Source organism: Peromyscus eremicus, chromosome 23 (genome assembly GCF_949786415.1).
Source record: "Peromyscus eremicus chromosome 23, PerEre_H2_v1, whole genome shotgun sequence".
Taxonomy (NCBI): Eukaryota; Metazoa; Chordata; class Mammalia; order Rodentia; family Cricetidae; genus Peromyscus; species Peromyscus eremicus.
In genome coordinates this window covers 2,694,008-2,717,017 of record NC_081438.1, presented here as the reverse complement: position 1 = coordinate 2,717,017, position 23,010 = coordinate 2,694,008, and the positions used below count along the sequence as shown (strand labels likewise).

At 55.0% G+C, this 23,010-nt stretch overlaps 1 protein-coding gene across 1 annotated transcript in view; it reads left to right on the top strand.

Annotated features, from left to right (window-relative positions):
* LOC131898538 (unconventional myosin-XVIIIb-like) overlaps positions 1-23,010 on the top strand; it is a 175,846-nt gene that overhangs the window by 3,148 nt on the left and 149,688 nt on the right. Inside the window, exons 4-7 of the mRNA XM_059249728.1 lie at positions 3,139-3,317; positions 16,743-16,915; positions 20,219-20,309; positions 22,535-22,727. Of these exons, the coding sequence (XP_059105711.1) occupies positions 3,139-3,317; positions 16,743-16,915; positions 20,219-20,309; positions 22,535-22,727 (636 nt within the window). The remainder of the gene's footprint in view (positions 1-3,138; positions 3,318-16,742; positions 16,916-20,218; positions 20,310-22,534; positions 22,728-23,010) is intronic.

Below are 23,010 nucleotides of genomic sequence, written 5' to 3'. Positions count from 1 at the left end.
GTCTTCAACAAACGGTGGTGGGAAAACTGGGTGTCCGGGTGCAGAACGAAGCCCAACTCCTCACCCCTCAAAAACAACTTCAAATGAGCCACAGACGCAGGCCTGAGGTTCCGGGCTCTGGAGCTGCTGCGGGAGAACATGGCAGGATGCGGGATAGACAAGGCTTCCTCAGTGGGGACTCCAGTCGCCCAGGGAACAACACCAGTACTGGCGAAGGGGACGCCATGGAATTAAAAAAACAAAACTTGTGTACAGCAAAGGACGCCACAGAAAGAGACGGCCTAGGGAGTGTCAAAAGCTGGCAGAGGATTATCTGGAATTTGTATCCAGAATACACAAAGAACTCCAGAAATAATGAAGCAACGAGAAACCCAAACCCCCGTTAACAGTGAACTAAGGAAGTGAACAGACACTTCCCAGAACACAAAACACAACCGGCCTGGTCAGAATGGCCACCATTAAGAAATGACAACCAGCCGGGCGGTGGTGGCGCACGCCTTTAATCCCAGCACTCGGGAGGCAGAGCCAGGCGGATCTCTGTGAGTTCGAGGCCAATCTGGTCTACAGAGCGAGGTCAAGGGAAGGCGCAAAGCTACACAGAGAAACCCTGTCTCGAAAAAACAAAAAACAAAAAGAAATGACTGCCGCTGGGGAGGACGCACTGGAGGGGCCCCTCACGCGCTGTAGCGGGAGTGAGTGTGAATGAGTCCAGTCACCACGGAAGCCCATGTGGAGGCTCCTCAGGAAGCTAAAGTCCACGTGACCCAGCGGTGCAGCTGGGCACTGACACAAATGTCCCCAAGTCAACACACCACAGGGCACTGACACCCCAACATTGACCACGGGACAACGGGAATTTCTGGAACCAGCCCCGGTGTCCACCACCACAGAGAATGTGGGGTTTGTAACGGAGTCACACGCTGCTGTGAGGGGGAAGGGAGTTACGGCTTCTGCCGGGTCAGGGTGCAGCCCGAGGGCCCCGCCAGATGCAGTGAGTGCCCGCTTTCCCAGGCAGCCATCCCACGGGAAGACCCCGCCTCAGACACGTTACAGCTGGCGGCAGAGGAAGAGCAAGCCTCTGGATCTGACGTCTTTGCTCAGCACTGGGTTAGGAAGCCTTACACACGAGTGGCTATGCCATTGGCTTGTTCTTTTTCTTTGCTGTGTAGTACTCCCACCCAGTCTGCATTCATCACTTCCTGCTGAGCTTCACTCCGAGTACCCAGCTCACTGGGGGTGGGGGTGGGTGGGAAGGGCGACATATCTGCTCATTTGACTCACTTCTGGTTTCATGGTTTTTTACCGAAGAGCAGACTGGTTGGGGCGTTGTGTGATTGCGTAAAGAACAACGGGCTCTCTGGCCGTCGCCCCGAGCCTCATCCCGTTCGTTGGACGGGAAAACATCTGCTTGCTAACTCACGTTCTGTTTCCAAAGAGACGTGGGGTGCAGAGGAGAGAGGGGTGGGGCTTCCCGGGAGTCTCCCACCCTCTCAGGACAGCGAAGTGCTGAGTGACGGGGTTCTACCTGTCGTTCAAAATCAAGCGCTCCTTGCTGACCTCGGGAGCCGCAGTCATCTCGCGTCCCGTCCTCTGCCGCGTCCCTTCCCCGCCACTTTGAAATCTCATAAATAACCGGGCGGGGGGGCGCTTGTCCTGAGAATCCTCCCTTCCCCGTCCTTCCCCGTGGAGGAGCAGCTGCGGTTGCTAGGCTGAGCCCCTGGTTGCTAGGGACTTGGTGGTTCCGTGGTGGCCCGGAGCGCGGGGACTCGCGTCTGCTGTTAATTGAAACACTTCCAAGGCGAATCTCTCAATGTCACCGCCCGCTTTGATGTCTGATGTCAGAGGATCCGTCTCTCCGTTTTCTGCGGGGGCTGGAGGAGAAAGGAAGCGGCGTGGGCGGGACTCGGGGAAGCCTCTGCTCTGATGTCTGCAGTTAATTTGCTGTGTGACCTTTGGCACATGCCGTGCCCTCTCTGGGCCTGGGACTCTACAAAATTCAAGGACCTGTCATCGCTAACAGGCTGCCCTGCCCTGTGTCACCCAAATTCTTTACTTGGATCAGGTACAAAGTGGTCTCCCATTATGTGCTGTGGAGGTTACTGATAAAGGACTTCTGTTCCTGCCTCCCTTTCTCTGCCTTCCAGGCTTCCAGGGTGTATGTCCTCAGCCAGATGGCTCATACACGGGACTACTTTCAGATTAATTTTAATATTCAGTCAAATATAATTAGAGCTATAAATCTAACAAAAAGAGGAAAAAATGATACTTGAAGCTCAATCACCCATAAACATCTCACTGGGCCATTCTTCCCGGCTTCACATTCTTTGTCAACTTCCCTTTGTCGGAGGAGGGGGGGAGCAAACACTGTTCCAGCTTCCGAGGCAGACCTTGGGGTTTGGTGGCACAAGGTGTTGCTGTGAAATGAATCCGGGTCCACGGGCTTGCCGTGGAATCTTGATGGATCCGTGGTGTCTGCCGCGGGTGCAGAAATGGAAGTGGGGTCAGGTCTCAGTACTTAACCATCTCGGCTGGAAACTTTTGCTCCTTGGAACTGTGTCTGTGGCCTTCGTGGCGGACCGAGGACCGTCTCAGGCCTTGTCCGCCTTCCTTCTTTGCCTCACGCACCTCCACTAATAACCAGTTCTGGGTCCCCTTTGGTCAGCCCCCTGCCGCCATCTCCTTCCTTCAGTCCGTTATTGGGTTATTTGGTCAGTTCCCCACACCCACCTTTCAAGCTCCCGCAGTTCCTGCCCCTCCTCTGTGACCTCCTGTGTCCCTGCTGAGGCCTGGGATCCGCCCTGCAGCCCGCTTCCCAACACACCATAGCTTTTATGTTGTTCGGAGTTGAGCTTGGGCTCCTTTATCCCGGCATCCAGACCAGAGCTCGGCGCAAATCGGAGCCCCGATAAATCCTTCCAGAATGAATAAAACCTACCCTGCTCCCCAAACCGGACACACATGACATTTACAACCTTCCCAGAAGTCTGAACGTGGCTGCCAAGCCCAGCCTGGCTTAACCGTGGGTAATTTACCGCGGTCGTAAACCGACCGTGCGCCCTGCAGTCTGACCTCATCTCTGAGCTGTGAATTCCAGTCTCTCCACCATGACGGCCTTTCTCTCTTCTCCCCTTCCCTCAGCCTGAAGACAAGCAGAAGGCCGCAGCCGCGTTTTCCCAGCTCCGGGGCGCCATGGAGCTGCTGGGCATCGCGGAGGAGGAGCAGCGAGCCATCTGGCGGGTGCTGGCAGCCATCTACCACCTGGGTGCAGCAGGCGCGTGCAAAGGTATGGTGGGTCCTCCTGCCAGCTGTCCTCTGATGTGGCCTCTCTCTCAGGACGGCGGGGACAGGCTCTGCTTGTCACCTCTCCTGTCCCAGAGTTCCTAGCACCGCCCATGAGAACCTGTTGGAGACCCAGTCATCCTACTGTCTGTCACAGTGGTCACCAGGCACATAGGGCTGTAGAGCACTTGTGAGGAACTGAATTTAGAATTGTATGTAAGTGTGTGTGTGTATGAGAGCAGGTGTGTGTGTGTGCGTGCGCGCGCGCGCACGCGGATATGTGTGTGTGCGTGCATGTGCTTGTGTATGTGGTCTGTGTATATGTTTGTGTGCATGTGTGTGTGTGTGTGTGCGTGTGTGTGTGTGTGTGTGTGTGTGTGTGTGTATGTGTGTGCATGTGTGTAGGACAGGGGAAGCCTTAGGACAGCTTCTTCAGGTGCCGTCCACCTCGGGTTTTCAGACAGGGTCTCTCACTGGTCTGAGCTGCCCAGTCAGGGTAGACCCGGCCATTGCATCCCTCTTCTGTTTCCACTTCCAAGCTCTGGGTTAGCGACAGGCCACGGTGCCTGGCTTGTGCACATGAGTGCCAGGACTTGAACTCAGGGCCGCACACTTGTGAGCAGCGACATTGCACACTGAGTCATTTCCCCGGCCCTGGTTGTATGCCATTTTAATGGCTTTAAGTTGCTGATGGCTTCTGCTGGCCGGAGCAGCCGTAGGCTCCGGGCAGAGGTTGCCCATGCCTCGGACGGCTGTCCCCGCCACATGTGCTGGGCTCTGCCAGTCATCCCCACCGGCTGTGATTGACAGCTTGCTGTTTGTGTCTCTCCACTGGTGTCTTTGGCGTCTTTGCCCTTTCCTCCTCAGCCCTCCCCCGCACTGATGCTCTGGCGGTGCCGCCCTCCCTGTGAGCTCTTCACAACAGGCGTTTGCCTGTTTACACATCTGTGTTTGGATGGTCGCAGTGGCTTCTTGTGTCCCTCACTGCTGTGGCACTGGGACAGACGTCCACATCTTGGTGGCATACATTACAGGGGTCCAGCCTCTCCTCTGCTAGTGCTGGGCGCCAGTGTCCTGAGCAGGCTCTGTGCGGCCACACCCGGGAAGGCTCTCGGGCACATGCCCCTCTCCGCTCTGTGGCTCTGGCCTTTACTCCCATGACAATGTCACCTTATCCTCGTTTCCTCCATCACGTGCATTTCCTTCTCGGTTCTCATGTCCTTTCCTGTAGCTTCTAAGAACGCCGGTCCTTGGTGCCCATGATGGTCTTGCCTTGAGTGTAGCCATGGCAAAGGGGGCCTCACCCAGGAGTTAGGAAGAGGCTAGAATTGATCACGTGACCAACTCTTGGTTCTGATAGGCTAGGACTCCTTGACTGACAGCTCTGGGCTGCACTCAGTGGGAAGGGCTTTCTGGAGGAGGCTTGCTGCCATCTTGGGCAGGTTCAGCAGGAAGAGAAGGAGATGGTAGGTGAGGAGGATGAGGAAGAGGTGGGTGAGGAAGAGAAGGCTGTGGACCAGCTGGCTCCGCCTTTCCATGTCAACTGGGTGTGCTCTTTGCCTCCAGCTGGGCTAGCCTGCAGTCACCCTGCCATGGTAGAGAGGGGCTCAGCTCAACTCCCTCTCCTCCTGGGGCAGGTGGGCATCCCCTCCACTGAGCTTTCAGAAGCTGCCTTGCGTGGACATGCCCAGGATGATAAGGGAGAAACCCATGTCTATAAATATTTTATTAACTCATGATTATGGCAGTAATTCCTTCCTCCTCCCTCCCCCCTCCTGCCCACCCTCTACATTGTTTTACAGAGAGCCAGTGTCAGTCTGCCCGGAAGCCCTGCCCCGTGATTTACTGTATTTTTCTGTATTGGGAGATTTCATAATGGGTTGTTCTAGAATCAGCTATTAAAAATCCACGGTCGTGTGTCAACGCCTCTGCTTTGTGTCATAACAGATCGCTCTGAGATATATTAGGCTCATTTTCATTAATCAGGGATCCCGCCTGTGCCTCCTCAGCCCGCTGTGGGGGCCTTGAAACCAACATGGTCTGGGTGGGAAGATGTGGGGGTCTCCTGACCGGACGGGGGTTTTGTGAACCGACAGCGTGACGGCATGCACCGATGCTCTGGGAAGTGTCGAGGACATTGGCCTACGTGGTCTGACTGCCAATCATGCTGTGGATGAGAAGAGTGGCTGCTGGGGAGCTCTGCCTCAGTTTCCCCCCTGTAAAATGAGAGCGGGGAGGGGGGCTGTGAGGTGACCCTGTTGGTAAAGTGCTTTGCCATGGAAACACAGGGACCTGAGCTTGGATCCCCGTCACCCACAGGAGCTGGACACAGCGGCTGCCATTCGTATCCCCAGTGGGCTTGCTGACCAGACATTCTAGCTCTAACACTGATCTCCAGGTTCAGTGAGGGACTCTGTCTCCAAGAACAAGGTGGAGAGAGACTGGGCAGAAGGCCTGATGCTGGTCTCTGGCCTCTGCCTGCACACGCACACAGGTGCACAGACACACAGACATGGACGCATGTGACAGTGGGCTCATGAGGGTCTCCACTCTGTGCACAGAGGTTAGGCCAACAAGAGTTGGCACCCCACGTGGGACTCATGCACACCCATTCTTGTCTGCCTACATTCTCTACGTGAGGAAATGGGAGCCGCTCATCAGGCACCACGTGGCAGTTGCAACCTTGTTTTCCCGTAATCCCCGAGATGAGTGGTCACAGGCCGTGTGGCGTCTCTGCAGTTTGGGGACAACATGACGAGTGGGGTGGTAATGATGTGGGGTGGCAGCCATCGTTCTGATGGCATTTCACAGGGAAAGCCAAGCCCCGCAGGTTGACTTCAGTGGAGCTTTGTGTGACGCTCCTGTGACCCGGGATCCCCACCCCCGGCCTGGGTAGGTCCTCACCTTTCTCTCCTGCCTCCCTTGGCGGCCACCAGGCTGGGCCTCAGGCCTTTCTTTGCCCCTCCCCATAGGCCGTCCCACCACAGTTCCACAGTTAGGAACTGCAGAGTTGCCCCATGCCACAGACGTCCACAGAACTGGGACTCTCTTGTCCTTGTGAAGCTCTTTGGTCGCCGTTCCGCCCTGAGTCCCTGAGGCCGGGTGGGCTCCGTGGGGCACAGCTGTGAAATGCCTTCCCTGAGTGAAGCCCTGCACCCTGAACGACGTTACTCCTCACTTCAGGGGAGGTGCTGGTGAATGGCAGGCTCAGACTCCCCCTGCAGTGCTCATCTGCAGCTGGTCAGACTGTTCAGAAGGCCGAGGACAGTGCGGGACAGTGGTCAGGGCACAGTCTTTTGAGGCCCATTTGAATCCATCCAGGGTTCCTGTTAGCCCCAGACTCTGGGCCTTAGTCATTATATCCTAACAGTTGGGGCATTTATAATATCAAAGGGCTCACCTTGGGTCCCCGGCATGAGGCTCCCCATGTGGGTGCTTTCTACATGTGGCTGACAGAAACTATACAGGCCGAGTTGCCCTGGACCAGGTGGGCGGCTCCATTCTGCTCATGGCGTCAGATCTCTCCGTGTGAGGTGCTTGGGTTTTGCGGGTCCTGGAGGGTCCTCGACCCCAAGTGCATGTTTGCTATGACAGTGATGGAGACTGTTACTTTTCTGAGCTGTGGTGCTTTATCCTTTTCTATAGGCTAAACGTGTCAAGGGCCAAAGGAGGCGAATCCCACCTCCAGAGATGAGCGCGCTGGCTTCCCTCATAGCGTCCCTGGATACCAGGGAAGCTGTGTCTGTCACTGTCACCTTGGCCTTGAGCAGAACCTGAGCTGTCAATGTGTCTCGGGTCTGCTGTGTGACTCGCCTAGCCCTGCCGGTGTCTTGGGTGCGAGAGTCAGCTCTGTAAACTGCATCTGGTGATGTCCCGCCTCACACTCCCCAGCTCCTGCTGAGGGGACAGAGACTAACGGGGGTCTTCTCATGTCTCCCAAGGACGCTTCTCCAGGGGGCAATCTATTTGCTCTTGGAATGTGCACTGGTCTCCATTTCTCCATCTTGAGGCCCCTGGTTGCATGAGCATAAAACCCAAGACCGTACCCTTTGCCCAAAAAGCATCTCTGTGAACAAAATCATCCCAGAATCTGGCTGCTCCCTCTCTCCAGCTAAGGCTGGCATGGGTGGGCGGCTTTACATGCTTTTTCTCTTTTGGTTTTCAGAGCTGACCTGGCAGACAGAGAAGGGGTCACTGTGGCTCCAGATATCAAGGCTCAGAGTTGTTGTTTTGTGGTACCAAAGTCCAACAGCATCCTATGGTGTTGAACTCAGGGTCTGTCTCTAAAGTTTCCTTAAGGCTGCCTGGCTGTGCTCATCCCAAGATGCATCCTGGGTGCTCAGAGTGCCACCTTCTTTTGTAGGGGCCCATTCTTGGTTCCATCTAATCCTCCGATGTCCCTACAACACTGCTTTAGAGGTTCAGCTGAGCACAATGGAGGGTGTTCCCAAGACTAGGCTGGCCTTCCCAACTGGGATAACTCTCTGTCCTTGGGGATTCAACGTTGTCACCTGTAAAATGTGACAGTAATGCCCACGCCAGCACACTTGCAAGACTGACTTCCTTTAATCTGACCATTTACAGCCCCACCAGTTTCCTTAATGCTGATATGATTATCATCAACCGGAAGTTCTACCCGGTGAGGGAACTTGAGCCTGTCTTCATTCCTCCCCATATCCTGTGGTCCTATCGCTCTCGACAGGAAGTGGAGCTGTGTGTCATGTGCCTGCCGACCCTCCCTGCTGTACAAAGAGGAGCCACAGCAAACAGAATCCCTCCTGGCAGCCGGGATGAGGGATGCTCATGTCTCTGGCTTATATGGCTTGGCCCCTTTCCTCTGTGAAGGCCAGAAGCGTGTTTAATTTATTTGCCCTTCACTAAATTCACCGGCCTGCTTAGCATTGACCCATTGCCTAATATACGACATAGTCAGACCATACATAAGCCCAGGAGTGGCTGGCGGTGGGGATAGAAGCGAGGCGCAAGGCCACAGCCAACTCCCCACCACCATCGTAAAGATGCCAGGCCCTGAATGAATGGGGCTATAATTTGGGGCCCTAAGGGGCTCACTACACAGTGTCACTAACGACAAGGACCCAGCACCCCATCTTTTGTTGGAGACTTGCAAAGACAGTCCACGCGGGGGTTGGAGGAGGTGGGTGGATGCACCTTAGGCTGGGGAGGCCCTGAGCACAGGAGCGAGCATGGACACAAGGCAGCGTCTTCCTTGTGGACAGACAACCCTCTCTCTGCTGTTTCCTGGCTGTGGTCCCACCCACAGTTAGTGCCTATGGAAAACAGAAACACTCGGAAAGGATTCAGTACCAGCCAGCAAAGCTCCTTCACACTCCCGCATCCCGCTGCCCTCAGGACACAGCAGTGCCTTTTCATCCCCTAAGTGGCTTTTGGTCATGGTACTTGTCACATCGATGAGATGAAGCCGGAAGTCCCCCTTCCCCTCCTTCTCCCCCTTCATCATGTTCACGCCTGCCTGGTGCCCTGGGGGCCAGAAGAGGGTGTTGGATGCTCTGGAAATGGAGTTCCAGGCAGTTGTGAGCCACCGCTTGGATACCGGGACCCAAACCCAGGTCCTCTGCAAGAGCGGCCAGTGCTCTTACCCACGGCTCCATCTCTCCAGTCCCCCTCTCTCCCTTCTTTCCTACTCTGTGTCTACAGGACGGCAGCTGTGCTGGGACACCACCCTCCTTTTTCTAGACTCATAGATTGCCTATGGAAAGTGCATGATGCTGGGGACGGGAGGAGAAGGGTTCCCGGAAGGCAACAGCCTCGGGTTGGCCCACAGGGTTCCTACAGGCACTGAACGTATGAAACAGACGTAGGGAGGATGATCTGGGAGTCGTAGCATGCAGGGTCTGTGCATCTGGTCCTCTCTTCTTTCTCCACGTGAGGCCTGGAGTCTGAGATCCCACCTAAACCCCTGCCCTGGCCTGGTAGCTGGACAGCTGTGGGCTGGCATGTGACCGGGCATTGTGGAGACTCCATCAATCCGTCCTGGAGCCCAGCGTTACTGAGACCCAGCCCCTCCCCGTCCCCTCTTCCCACATGCTTCTCCAGGCCGCCACCGCCGGTCTGTGCCTGTCCGCCCTGTCCCAGCTGGTGGCTTGGCTTCTGTCTCGGCAGCTGTGCAGCAGGCCTATTCTGGGCCCACAGGCAAGGGTTTATTCTGCATTTTCTGAGCATATTGAATTCATTCATTAAGCAGGGATGGCTGCTCCGGGATGGAAACAATTAGACGTTTCTGAAAAATGAACTCCCCAAAGTGGCTGGGGCTGGAAGGCAAAACTCCTGGCAGCTCCCGGCCTTGGGGGTGAGTGTGGAAGCTGCGGCAGGGGGGCCCCTCTACTTTATGCTGTTTCTCTGGATAATAGTGGACGCCGATGTCCCTTAGTGGTTACCGGCTGCTAAGTGCTGCTTGAACAGCTTCACACCCACTCGATGTGGTGCTGATGGTAGTGATGAGGGTGGTGATGGTTGTAATGCGGTGATGACAGTGGTCCTAATGGTCGTGGTGATGCTGATGACCGTGACGGTTATGATAACGGCAATCATGATGGTGGTGGTGATGGAGTAGTTTCGAAGGGGTGTGTGGAGTGACCCATGTGGCCTGCTGTTGCAAAGAGCATGTGGCCGTTGAAAGGGTTCTGGACTGGGCTCAGCTAGATGCAAGTCCCTCCTGGTGCCTCCTTTTCTAGCAGAGTGGACTCTGTTAAGTCACTCGTGGATCTGCTGTTGGTCTCTCTCTGCTGTTGGTCCTGCTGCGACTTTGTGTGACACCTTCCGGCTGAGGACTCCCTGAGCATTCTGCTCCACAGCTGTGGCCCCTGTGTAGGGACACTGCAAGCTGGCTTTACACCCGGCGTCTAACGTTACTCTTAAATGACCCAGTGGGAAAGCGGCCAACCCATCTTACCGATAAAAAGACCAAGGCCCAGAAAGGAGACGTCTCTTGCTCGAGCTACCACAAGGATACTGAAACTGTCTTTGGAGCTCTGGCCTCTGCCTCTTCCCACAGTCCCCCAGCACCATGAAGAGTCCCTGTCAGCCACTGCCCCCTGAAGTCTTGGTTATGTTAGTATGAGAGACCTTCCTTTCCTCTTGTGAATTCTCAGTGCACAGGGCACACACTGGATCCCCTGAGAAATCCTGCACCAAAGCCTGCTGGGATGGGTCTAAAGTTACCCTCCCTGAAGTGCTCACAGGAGTGTCACCTCCCAGAACACCATCAGGTGCAAGTGCTGCCCCGCCCCCCCGCCCGCCCACCCGCCCCAGCCTTAGGTATGATGCTGATTCCTGCTGGGTCATGCATAACTCAACGGCAGTTTCTAGATGGTTTTGTCCAGATGTGCAAGCAGCAGGGCTGGATGCTGATGCCAGCTTCCTCCAAAGCCGGCGGAAGGAATCATGTGGGTGGGCGGAGCTGTGTGTTACCTGAGGGTGGACAGTGTCAGGGTAGGATCCCTAAGAAGCAGGAAGCTCTGTAAGAGTGAGGGGGGGGGCACATTTCTCACGGTGTTTGCGACAGCACTTGGCTGGACTTCATGGAAGGCTTCTGCTGAGGACCTGTTCTTCCTGAGGCATCTTTCACAAGGGTAGATGGCCCTGGGGTGCAGATCCAGGGTACCCACAACCTTGCCAAGTCTTCACCCATGCTCTCTTCTGACCATCGCTGTCCTCATTTTGACTGAGCATCTGAGAGTCAGCCCGACATCTCAGGGTGTCGCGTGGCACCGAGCGGTGGAGGTGGGATTTGAACCAGCGGCTTTGTCTCTGGAGCCGACTCCTGTTCTTCTTGTGGCAGCCACAGCCCTCTGAGCTTATCTCCTCTCTGCAGGTGGCCTCCGTCTTCCCAGGCTTTGGAATTGTAAATCTCTGTGTGAGGCAGTCGGAGCCAGATGCTCCGGCGTTATAAATAAGCCCCATAATGTTGAGTAATCAGGAACAACTCGGCTATTGTCGGAAGGAGAAATAACTTGGTTATTAATAAATGCAGGAGGTCACAGTAATTGATGGCAATTGAACCCACTGGTGCTCAGGGACAATAGCTGTGCTACTGTGCACTTACATGAGTGCTCTCTCCCTCCCTCTCTCCTCCCTCCCCCTCTTCCCTCCCCGCCCCCTCAAACCTTGCCTCTGCAGGTAGATTTGAGTCATAGACTCTGCAACCCCAGGATCTTCTCTTGCAACTTCCATTTTTTCCTCTCTTCTTCCTCCTTTGTCCTCTCTATTCAAGCTTCCCCTGCCCAGTAGCTCTGGAGACAAAGTAACCCTGGGAGGCTCTTTCAGCTGAACCAGAATTTCCCAGACCAGTGTCTGATGGGACATGGGAACTGCCACAGACTCTGTGAAGGCATTGGAAGGTTAAATTAGGTTAAAAAGGACTTCCCTTGCTGGAGGCTCACAAGAGCTGCTGTATAGGCTCCGCGAAGTCCTGCAGCTGTGACACTTAGCCAGGCTGTGACACGGATATGATACAGGACTCATATTCCTCGGTGTGTGTGTGTACAGCTGTCTGTGACATTGGAGGCCAGAGGTGACTGGCTGCTCTCCTCATTCTCTCCACCTTATTGTTTTTGGAACAATGCCTCTCATTGAATCTGGGCATTCCACTTCGGCCAGACTAGCTAGCCAAGGCCAGCAAGCCACAGGCTTCCATCTCCACCTCTCCAGTGCCGGGATTACAGGTCTGTGCTGCCACACCTGGGCACCTGGCTTTTTCCCATGGGTGCTGGGGATCTGAACTCAGGACTTTACTGACTGGGCCACCTCTGCAGCCCAGGAGTCACTTTTCTCTCTAGTATGCTAGATGAACTTTGGGGAGACCTGCACCCAACGCTGAGGCCATCTTGCCCTGTCCCACACCTCTGTTGTCACTGAGAACCACTGAGTCAGCCCTGCCTGCCCAGGTTGCTGATGGCTTGAGCCTGGGCTGTCGGACATGCAGGTAGCCTCTGGGGAATAAACGAGATGGCAGGAGAGAAGGCAGCTTGCTGAGAGGTTGGCTTCCTCTCTGGACTCTCTTTCCTTGGCCGCCGCCATTTGGAGGGGAACCCAGCTAGACATTGGTTTCTGCGATCATGGCCGGTGGCCCCTCCTGAGCCTTTCCTTGGTTTGGTACCTTGATGGGGTGAAGATGCTGAGCCACGTGTGATAGGAGGCTAGAAGGCGCCAGGAAGGGCTGAGCAAGAGATCTGGGGAGGAAGGGTCAGCCCTGTCTGTCCCCTAGTCACAGAGGAGGCTTGTTTCTCTCCAGAAACCCAAGAAATGGCCGGCAATCCAGTGCATACTGGGGAGTGCCCTCTGTGCCCAGGGGATATTTCAGGTGCAGCCTCTGCACCCCTAGAGGATAGCGAGAAGAGCGTCAGGCTACTGTGGGCCCTCCTTGCTCCCTGTCAGAACTAGTTCTGATCTGACAGTCCCTTCCTGTCCCTCTGCCCAGCTCCCTCTGGTTTTATCTTCAGCTTGAAGTTGTCCCGCTCTTCTGATGGTCCACATGGCTGGCTCCCCGGGGGCAGAGGGTCGGATGTTCATTCTGTTTCCCAAGTCTTGGGAGGGGGAGGCAAGAGCAGGGTGACCAGGGCGGGCCATCAGCCACCAGCCCATCCACTCCTGGACTCACTCCTCTCTGGGTGACTCATCACAAGTCCAAGGCAGGAGCTTGGTGACAGTAAGGAGCCCTCAGTTCTCCATGCCTCCGTGGAAGGCGGAAGAGCCTAGCAGCTTCTCCACAGGGCCTGGCCAGGCTCCAAGCCCCTTCTGATAGCCCCCTGGACGGGAAACTTGCGCATGCGTAGTTGTCTTTCTATCTGCGCATTCTCCCGGAGGGTTCTTGTAAGCATCCACAGACGAGGCCCAGGCGGTGTCCCTGGCATGTAAGTCATGCTCAAATCTCTATGGCTGTCATTACTGTTAACTGATGGCTTCGTGGGGGAAGGGATCAAACCCAGGGATGTCCTTGTTCTTCCAGACGCTGGGAACCTCCATCCCCGCTTGTGCAACCTCAGGGGTGGCCTTTTGAGGAGCACAGCGATGTCCCTGGCCTTAGAGGGCGTTGGTTGCAGACACTGGGCTAACACAATCTCCTTTCAGTAGAGAAGTAGCCTTAGTCAACTGAGGGCCCCCAGAGGTGATGCTGATGCTGTTCTCCAATGCTAGCGGTCTCGGTCTCCTTGGTACACAGCTGTTTCCCGGGGCAGCCGACAGACCTGCAGGGGGCGCTCTGCACTGCAGGGACCTGGAAAAGAGCGCGCCCTGGAGTTTACAGGTGGAATTGCAATGACAGTGTGCTGGACGTTCCTGTCTGTCTCCACCCAGATTCTTAAAGGATCTTGGAGGCTCTTGTGGTCTTTCATGGATCATGATAACTGTGCAGCTGCCGGAGCAGTAGTCAGCTGGGAAAGGCAGTGGTAGAATTTGGAATCTGAGGCTGATTCCTCCTGGTGATCTCACCCAGTTCCGTCTCTCTCCCCGTCAGGCAGGACCTCTGAGTCCTTGGCCTTCCTGGGCTGGGCTGGGGCCACTGCCCCATTTGAGCAAAGTCAGAGGAGTCAAGTTTTGGTTAAGCTCCTATGCTACTGGCCAAGCTCCCAACAGGCCACTTTGGTTCCACTAGCTGGAGGCCCTTCATCAGAACCTGGAAATGTGCCCGTAGGCCATGAGGACCCACAGAGCCCAGAGGACCCTCTCAGAATCCTCAGCTCCTCCCAGAAACCTCAACTCCAACCCCCTCCCCAGCTTCACAAGCCCCTTGAGGCCGGGCCAGTCACCGTAGGGCTTGATGGGGGCAGGGACTCCAGAGCAGATGTGCATGGTGGGGGTCAGGGGAGGACAAGACATACCCGTGGGGAAGTCACCTCCTGTTAGTGTGAGCAGCGCCCATGCCCATGAAGAAGGAATCCTCTTCTGGGGTAACGGGCCTTCCAGCCTATCTCTAAGGCCTGCTCAGCTCCCTTTTTAACAAAGAGAGAGAGTCGGCTTCAGCCCCGGAGGCAACGGATCTAATTAGAATCTAATGGCCCACTGGTCCCCGAATTGTGTTTATTTCTGCTTTCTGTCGTGACGGCTGACAATGATTCTCACTTCAGAGAGAGAACTAACGTCTCCTTTCACAATGTTTTTGTCTAAGAGAAATAGACGACTGGGTACGTGTCGGGGAATGTGGAGCTGGGTCCTCGGGCCGTGCCGAGTTTGCTAAAGGTGGCATCTGAAGGCTGGGCTTTGGTGTCAGGAAGTTCTTCCACTCGGTGGCTGTCTGTTGTCTGGTGATTCCCTGAGTTATTTGTCTCATCTCTCAGTGACCACCCAGCTCCGCAGCCGAGGTGAAGGCAGGAGACTGAGAGCTCAGACTCTATGGTGAGCCTGGGCTGAGTGGAGAGACCCTGTCTCACAGGAATAATCAACAAAAAAGTACAAATGGTAGCAGCGCTAGGATGCTCGTGGAAATTTAACAGTGATGATAAACAGTAGATGGGCTAACACGTACCAAGATATCTCCATGGGCAACAGAGTTCCAAATGAGGTGAGCTGAAAAATATGGCATGTTCAATAAGATAAGGTCCATAAAGTATAATCATTATAGTCACTGCCCTTATTGTTAACACCATACTCACCACTACCATCATCCCCACCATCACTAGCACCATCACCAGCACCATCACCAGCACCATCACCACCATCATCACCATCACCACCATCATCACCATCACCACCATCATCACCATCACCACCATCACCACCATCACCATCACCACCATCACCACCATCACCACCACCACCACCATCACCACCATCATCACCATCACCACCATCATCACCATCACCATCACCACCACCACCACCACCACCACCACCACCACCACCACCACCATCACCACCATCACCACCATCATCACCACCACCACCATCACCATCATCACCACCATCATCACCACCATCACCATCACCATCACCACTATCACCATCACCATCATCACCACCATCATCACCACCATCACCATCACCACTATCACCATCACCACCATCACCACCATCACTATCAGCACCATCATCATCCATGCCATCATTGTTGACTGACCCCCGAGCCACAGTTTCACCGCATTGGGAAGCGGCACTTGTGGTGAGCGTCCCTGTGTAGCTGGCACACGGAAACACCCAGGAAGCAGCCGGTACCCGTGGTTCTCCCCAGGCAGCACTGGTTAAAGTCTCAGGCGGAACCTCCCCCAGCTTTCCAACTTCGCCCTGATTGTCAGACGTCTCCGTGGCTCACTGGTCCCGGCAGTCACCTGGGGGACAGAGGGACGTCCGCAGGTAGCTGCGGTTTGTGTACACGTTCACAAGAAGACCGGAGACAGGGAGCGCTGGGAAGGAGCGCACTGTGATTTGTTTTAATTAGTCGGTTATTTGTATTTGGATCACAACATCCGTCCACAGCTACTGTCGAGAATTTAGAAAATGTCAGTTCTTCACCCTGTCACGATTACCGTCTAACTACATTTCTGTTTGTCATGTAATTTAAAAAAAATTAAAATATCTGTTTCTTTGTGTGGTGTGTGTAGAAAGCCTGTAGGAGTTAGTTCATGCATTCCGGCCTGTGGGACCTGGGGATTGAACTCTGGTCTTTCAGGCTTGGTGGCAAGCCCCTCACCCGCTGAGCCATCTCGCCATCCCCTCCCCACTTTTGTCAGTGTAACAGCGCGTTAGAAATGACTTCACAGCATCTTGTGGGCTAGTTTTTCACCCCCTTTTTCCTTAACCCCATCTGTGAGCACTGTCTGTGCTACACAGAGTCAGGGAGGGTTTTCAGTGACCTCACACCCCTCACCAGCTTCCCAAGTCTCTGAAGACCTTCACTCTGCTGCCCTCCTCCCTGCCACGCTCATCTCTACCCCAGGGCCTTGGCACTGGCTCCTCACCTCTAGGCTCCTTACTGGTCACATCTCCCCAGGGTTCCTCTGACCGACAGACACCAACACAACCTCCACCTCTCTGTCCATCATTCTGCTTTGGTTTCTTCTTACAATGTGTACCGCCTGACGTCATCTTGCTTGTCTGTCTGTCCATCTGCTTGCTTCGTGCCCAGCCCCCTCACTGGACTGTGAGATGCATGAGCGCGGTCACTGTGTGTGACTTTCTGTCACATCAAAGGTGCTCCATAAATAGGTGCTGAACATACAGGTGGCTGGTTGGATGTGTGGCTGGGGAACTGGATAAGTGGTTGAGTGGGTAGGCAGGGGTCAAGAGGTAGTGGATGTGCACATAAATAAACACATGGTGGGGATGTCCTAACTCTACCCTGTTCTCCATTCAGGGTGTTTCCCTTTGTTATATTTAGTACCTTAGTAAAATAGATGGGGTGGTGGCAGGACTACCCGGGGTGTTCTTGGGCACGCCGCCACCCTGTGCCTGGCATCTCACCCCACACCTCTTCCTCACCCTCCTCCGCACAGTGGCCGGAAGCAGTTCATGCGGTTTGAGTGGGCCAGCCACGCTGCCGAGGCCCTGGGCTGTGACTACGAGGAGCTGAATACGGCCACCTTCAAGCACCACCTGCGGCAGATTATCGAGCAGATGACATCAGGGCCACAGCGCCAGGGCCTGGAGGCCAACGACGCCTGCTCAGGTACCAAGCCCTCAAGGCCACACGCTGGGTGGGTGCCTGGCTCCTCGCAGCAGCCGCACTGGGGGCTGTGCGTCACGCTTTCCCGTGTTCATCAAGACGTCTCTGCGCACAGGGGCCGGGCCAGGGAGCACCAGCGTTGGTGGAAAAGGAAATGGTTCTTTCCCTGTCTAGTGCTTATGGCCAAACAGCTCTCTCTGGCCAGTAACCATGGAGGCTGCTGAGCCCTGGGTGGGTCCTCTGTGCCGGGAGAGGGGACAGTTAGGCAGTGCCCAAAGGCTGATGTGTTTCCGTTGTGGTTCCTGTTTGTGGAACTCTTGACAGGAGGGGGAGGCAGGCCTACCTGTGTGAGGGATGAGAGCCAGGCTGGCTTGTCTGGAACCTGGAGGGATGTGGGAGAGGCTGGAGGGCAGGGGCCTCTCAGTACGCGCAGTTTGCAATGACTGAGGAGTGGCTTCACGGGGAAGGATGAGGCTTACCTTGTTCTCAGGAAATCTTAGCTGGAAAGCTGAGGGAGGAGGAGGAGGAGGAGGAGGAGGAGGAGGAGGAGGAGGAGGAGGAGAGCTGAGAACTTGTAGAAACCGCAGGCGAGGGCTGGGACATGACTCAGAGGGCAGAGTTCCCGCCGTGCAAGTGTGAGACCCTGAGTTTGGATTCCCGAGGACCCACCTAGGAGCTGGGCACAGCAGTGCATGTCAGCCCTGTGGAAGCAGAGACAAGGCTCTGGGGCCCACTGAGTCTGTGAGTTCCGGGGTCAGCCAGAGGCCTTGTCTCAAAAAAAAAAATGAGGCACAAAGTGATGGAAGGAGACACCAGTGTGACCTTCTGGCCTTCACAGGCACACACACACACACACACACACACACACACAAACACGCATATACTCATATACTCACAAATGCACACACACACATACACTCACACACATACGCACACAAACACACAAACACACACAAATGCACACATACATACAAACACACACATATACACACACACACACATTCACATACTCACAAATGCACACACACACATACACTCATACACATACACACAAACACTCACACACACAAATGCACACACTCACACACTCACATAAAAACACACACACACAAACATACTCACACACACTTACACACACACACACACACAGTCACTAGGTGAGAAGGGGAATAGGGACAGATGCTGGGTCTAGGGTTCACACTGAGCTAACACAGTAAGCGCAGGGACGCCATCTTGGATTGGGCCTGAGGAGCCCTGGGGACAAGTCTGGGTATTTCTCTGGACAGGTGAGAGGGCTGTACCCGCGAGCGGGGCTCTCCAGGGCCCTGAGGCTGTGGTTGTAGAAGACAGAGGTGTGCTTTGTGGGACAGCAGGGCTTGTGAGGAGGAGGAGCAGGGGCTGTCTGAGCTGACCTGGGGACAGACCTCTGCCCTGTGGGTCCCTGGAGCCGTCGACCTTCCGATGAGGTGGACGGCTCTTCTGTTTCTCTCCGGCTTGTACTCTGCTGCCTCTTCCTCTCATTCAGAGCACACCACACACAGGAACAGCACGCTGGTGTGTGCACGCCCATGTCCACAGATGTGTGCACACATGGGCATAGGTGAGCAGCATGTGCACACATGGATACGTGTGCTGCACACACATAAAAAGAGGTGGGCACAGAGTGCACACAAGACGGATGGGCAGACAGAAAGACAGACACCCCACTTCTTGAGTCTGCGTTGGTCTGTCCAGCAAAGGTCTCAGAGACAGACAAGGGACCAGTGTGCCTCAGATCAATGCTGTGAGGCTGTGGGTTGCCTAGCAACAGCCCAGGGCGGGGATGGAGATAAAGGGAAGATGGGAAATGCTTGGGAGCAGCAGTGGGCAGGCCGTGTAGAATGTGAAGCGGGAGTGTTTTTCTTGAGGGGAAGTGGATTCCAGTTCTATGAAGGGAACAGGGTGGAAGGTCAGGAGCTGTGACTGGCCGCTCTCCGCCACACAGCCTCGTCCAGGCCAGCTGCTTTCATGGGACACACTTGTGCCCCTGTGTTCAGTCAAGTCTGAGACCTGCTAAGTTCCTCCATGCCCCACCACTGGAGAGAGGTCTTCTCCTGTTTCCCACCCTTCTGTGCCCGACTCGGGCTTCGGTGTTGACGGAGTCCAATTGTCTTTGCTTGGGTGGCCAAGTTATCTCAACAAAGCCATGCTGGCCAATTCAAACAATTGGAATACTCTGTGAACCCAGACTGCTGTGCTGCTCAGAATATTTCCCATGAGTAAAATCTTAGGAATGAAGTGATCGAGCCTGAGTATGAGCCTTGACTGCTTCCAGAGAAACAGGCACAATGAACATCGTGCATGCTTCCATTCTGTGCCTGGTCCAGAGACTGAAAGCCCTGCCCCAGGGATGGTTCCTCACTCTGGGGCACTCCCAGTCTCAGAAGGGAGACATAGTTTAAAATAATGACTACAAAAGCCAAGTATAGGTATAAAGTATAAGTATAAAGGGGACGCTTTATGCCCAGACCCGAGCTGGCGGTGGGCTGAAGGGCGGGGGTGTCAGGGCATCTCCCTTAAGGTGCAACTCTGCAGTCAGGTCTCTGTGCTGTGCAAAGGAAGGGAGCTGGTCACATTCACCAGGGTCATTTGGGCTGAGAGCGCAATCAAGGGTCCCACCATTCAAAGACATATTCCTAGTGACCTCGCAACCCCCTCCAGGCTCTGCCTCTTCAAGTTTCTGCCCTCTTGAGATAGTGCCACGCTGAGGACTGAGCGTGGATTATGACACCACGTCCAAAATAGAGTGGTGTGTTGGTTACTTTTCTATCACTGTGGTAAGACACCGTCACCAGTGTAGCTGCTAAAAGAGAGCGTTTGGCATGGCGGCAGGTGACGGGCTGGGACAGCAGCAGAATGCTCACACCTCGAGCCCCTAGCATGGCAGAGAGAGCTAACGGGGAATTTTTCCAGCCTTTTGAAACCTTAAAGACCACACCTCCTCCTACAAGGTCACAGCTCCTAATCCTTCCCATGTAGTTCCACCAGCTGGACACAGATATTCACATGTGTTAGCCCACGGGAGCTATTCTTATCCAAAGATTTCAGTGGCTCCGAGGAACATCTGAGGCGTGGTGTGTGCTGGGGGACGCCTTGGGGTTCCACTAGGATGTTAGCACCTTTCTTAAAGCCACGTGCACATTATTTGAGCCCTGAGGGATGTGGCTTCTCACTCCAGTGACCCTGGCTGCTCCCTGTCGATGCCCTTGGCCCTGGGAGAGGTCGTGACCTCCGAATACTGATCCTTTCCTGTCTCCCCAGTCCCAGGGCTCAAGATGACGGGTGTGGAGTGTGTGGAGGGGATGGCCTCCGGCCTGTACCAAGAGCTCTTCGCGGCTGTGGTCTCTCTCATCAACAGGTAACGGGGCCCTTGTCAGGCTGAGCCCAGGCCTCCTGCAGTGCACATTGGGCACAAACCAGAGACATTTTGCAGAATAGGATACTTTGAACAGAGTGGGGACTTGTAAGGCAGAGCTGGGTTTAAATCTCACCCTTGCTGTGTGGCTTCACCAAGTCCATTTACCTCTCTGGTCTCCATAACTTGAAAGTCGCTGTTTCCTCCCGGCTTATTGGGAAATTAGAAGAAGTGAGCAAGACATCGAAATCAGGTTCTAATGGTGAAAGTACCCACAGCAGGGCCTGGGAGCACAGCTCAGTAGGCAGCGTTCCCCCTCTCAAGCCAGGGGACGAAGTTTAGAGCCCAGCACACACCTAAAAAAACAGGCATGAAGGCACACACCTGTAATCCCAGCGCTGCGGAGGGGAAGCCAGGCAGATTGTTGGCGAGCCAAAGCACCGAGCTCCACGTTCGGTGAGGAAACCTGCCTCAGAAAGTGTGGAGATGAGCAACAGCAGATGACACCCAACATGAACCTCTGGCCTCTATATACACATACAAACACACACACACATACACATGCACGCATATACACGTGCACACCCATGTGCACACACACACACACATGCATGCATATACACGTGCACACCCATGTGCACACACACACACACACACACACACACGCACGCACACACACACACACACACACACACACACACGCCAACAAAACTTCTGGATTTGGGAACACCTGCTGAGGGCTGGGGCCGGTCCTAATGATTCCTGCTCACACCTGTCCAGTGCACAGATGGGATGGAAGGAGGTGTGGAGGGGGAGCCAGTAAGATGTCACCCTCAGCAGCTCTCTCCCAGCACGCTGCTCTTGTCATTTATTTTTCTAACTTCTCCTTTCTGGAGTGCGGGACACGTAGGACAGAATGGCAGGATGGCCTGCTCGGTGGCAGTGCAGGGAATGTGGCGGTCTGCTCCAAGCCCAGCGTCTCCAGAAGCCCATTGAGCAGCTCCAGCATGACCCGTGGGGAACACGGGGAGGGGGCCCCTTCTCCGCAAGAGTGCGTGGCGTAATTAGACTTCCGAATCCTGTTAGGGATGAGCTGCTGCTGTGTAGCAACCGAGCAGCCGGGATCTCCAGTCACCAGGGCCTTGGAGTCGACTCCCTTTATCGCTGTCTGAGTAATTACCATCCGTCGGGAGGCGCGGGCACCTTATCTAGAAACCAAGGGATCATGGTGCTCTGAGGAAGGGCAGCAGAGCGGTCACCTCTCCTGCCCTGGGCCTGCCGGCATCTCCACCATAGAGGCTTTGATGAGAAGGGAGGTCACCGGGAGGGTTTATGGTCTCTTCAGGTGCCTGCCTCCCCAACTTCACCCTCTTCTCACACACGTCTCTGCGGCGGCTGCCCCTCTTGACCACGTTTTATAGATAGAAAAGTCCTCATAAGGAGAATGGAGAGCTAAGGTTCAAAGCATGCTCTCCGGATCTGACGGCGGATGTTGCTGGTGGTGACGAGAGCTGGGGACTTTGATGAGCGCCAATCACAGGGCCAGCTGCATGGCCATGGCAGCAGGTGTGGTGTGACATCCCATTCTCCCAGAGGCCTTTGGAGCTAGCCTCTGCCTTTAATCATTTCACAACCAAGCACCAGAGAGGTCAGACGGCTCCCCAGAAACCCACAGCCCCTCTGTGGCGGAGTAGGATGGCAGCCTGGGCTTCAGAGTCTTTCCATCCTGCCTTTTGATTCAAGCAACCCAGGCTGTCTTCCCTGACAGAAGCATTGGGAGTATCCGGGGAGGCGATAGCTCAAAACAAAAACACCACACACACCTCTATAAAACATACACAGTATGGGTTTCTCAGTTATGGTGTGCCGTGGGGAAAGAGAGGGAATTTGTCAGGCGGCTTCTGACTCGGGGCCTGACGGAGAAGCCACATTTGCCGAAAGCTTGCTGCATTCCCGCATCGCAGGACACGATGTCACTTAAACCCCACTTCCTTCACGGCAGCCCTGGACCAGCTCACTCCTGTCACCTTTTAACAGCTGGGCAAAGTCATGCTCAGAGAGGTTAAGTAACGTGCCTGGGGGTCACACAGGCTGTGAATGGTGAGCTTGGATTGGAAGCCAGATCTGCCATATCTCCAAATCCGCCTAGAGTGCTGCCTCAGTTTCTCCATCTCTGCTTGAATCAGTAGACTCCACGTAAACTCAGAGCTTTCCTCTTCTCTCCCCAGATCTTTCTCCTCCCACCATCTGTCTATGGCCTCCATCATGGTGGTCGACTCTCCCGGCTTTCAGAATCCTCGGCACCAGGGCAAAGACCGGGCGGCCACCTTCGAGGAGCTGTGTTACAATTACGCCCAGGAGCGCTTACAGCTGCTGTTCTACCACAGGACCTTTGTCTCGACTCTGGAGAGATACCAAGAGGTGTGTGTTAGCTAGACCGGGGCCTCCCAGGCCTGGGCCCAGGGGTGAGGCCAAACAGGTGGAGTGAATACCCACCCCAAGTGGTCTGCATCGCCTACAGAGCACCTTGCTCCAGCTCTGACTTCCTCCACCTCTGCCCTGGTGCAGATGGCCCCTCACGAGCTGCTGCTGTGTACAGACACAAGGGTGACCACCCTTCGGGGTGGGGGGCACAAGCAGCCATTTCTAACCGAGTCTCAGGTGTATGCGCCTGGCCACAGGCCTTCTGTGGGACCTTCCATAA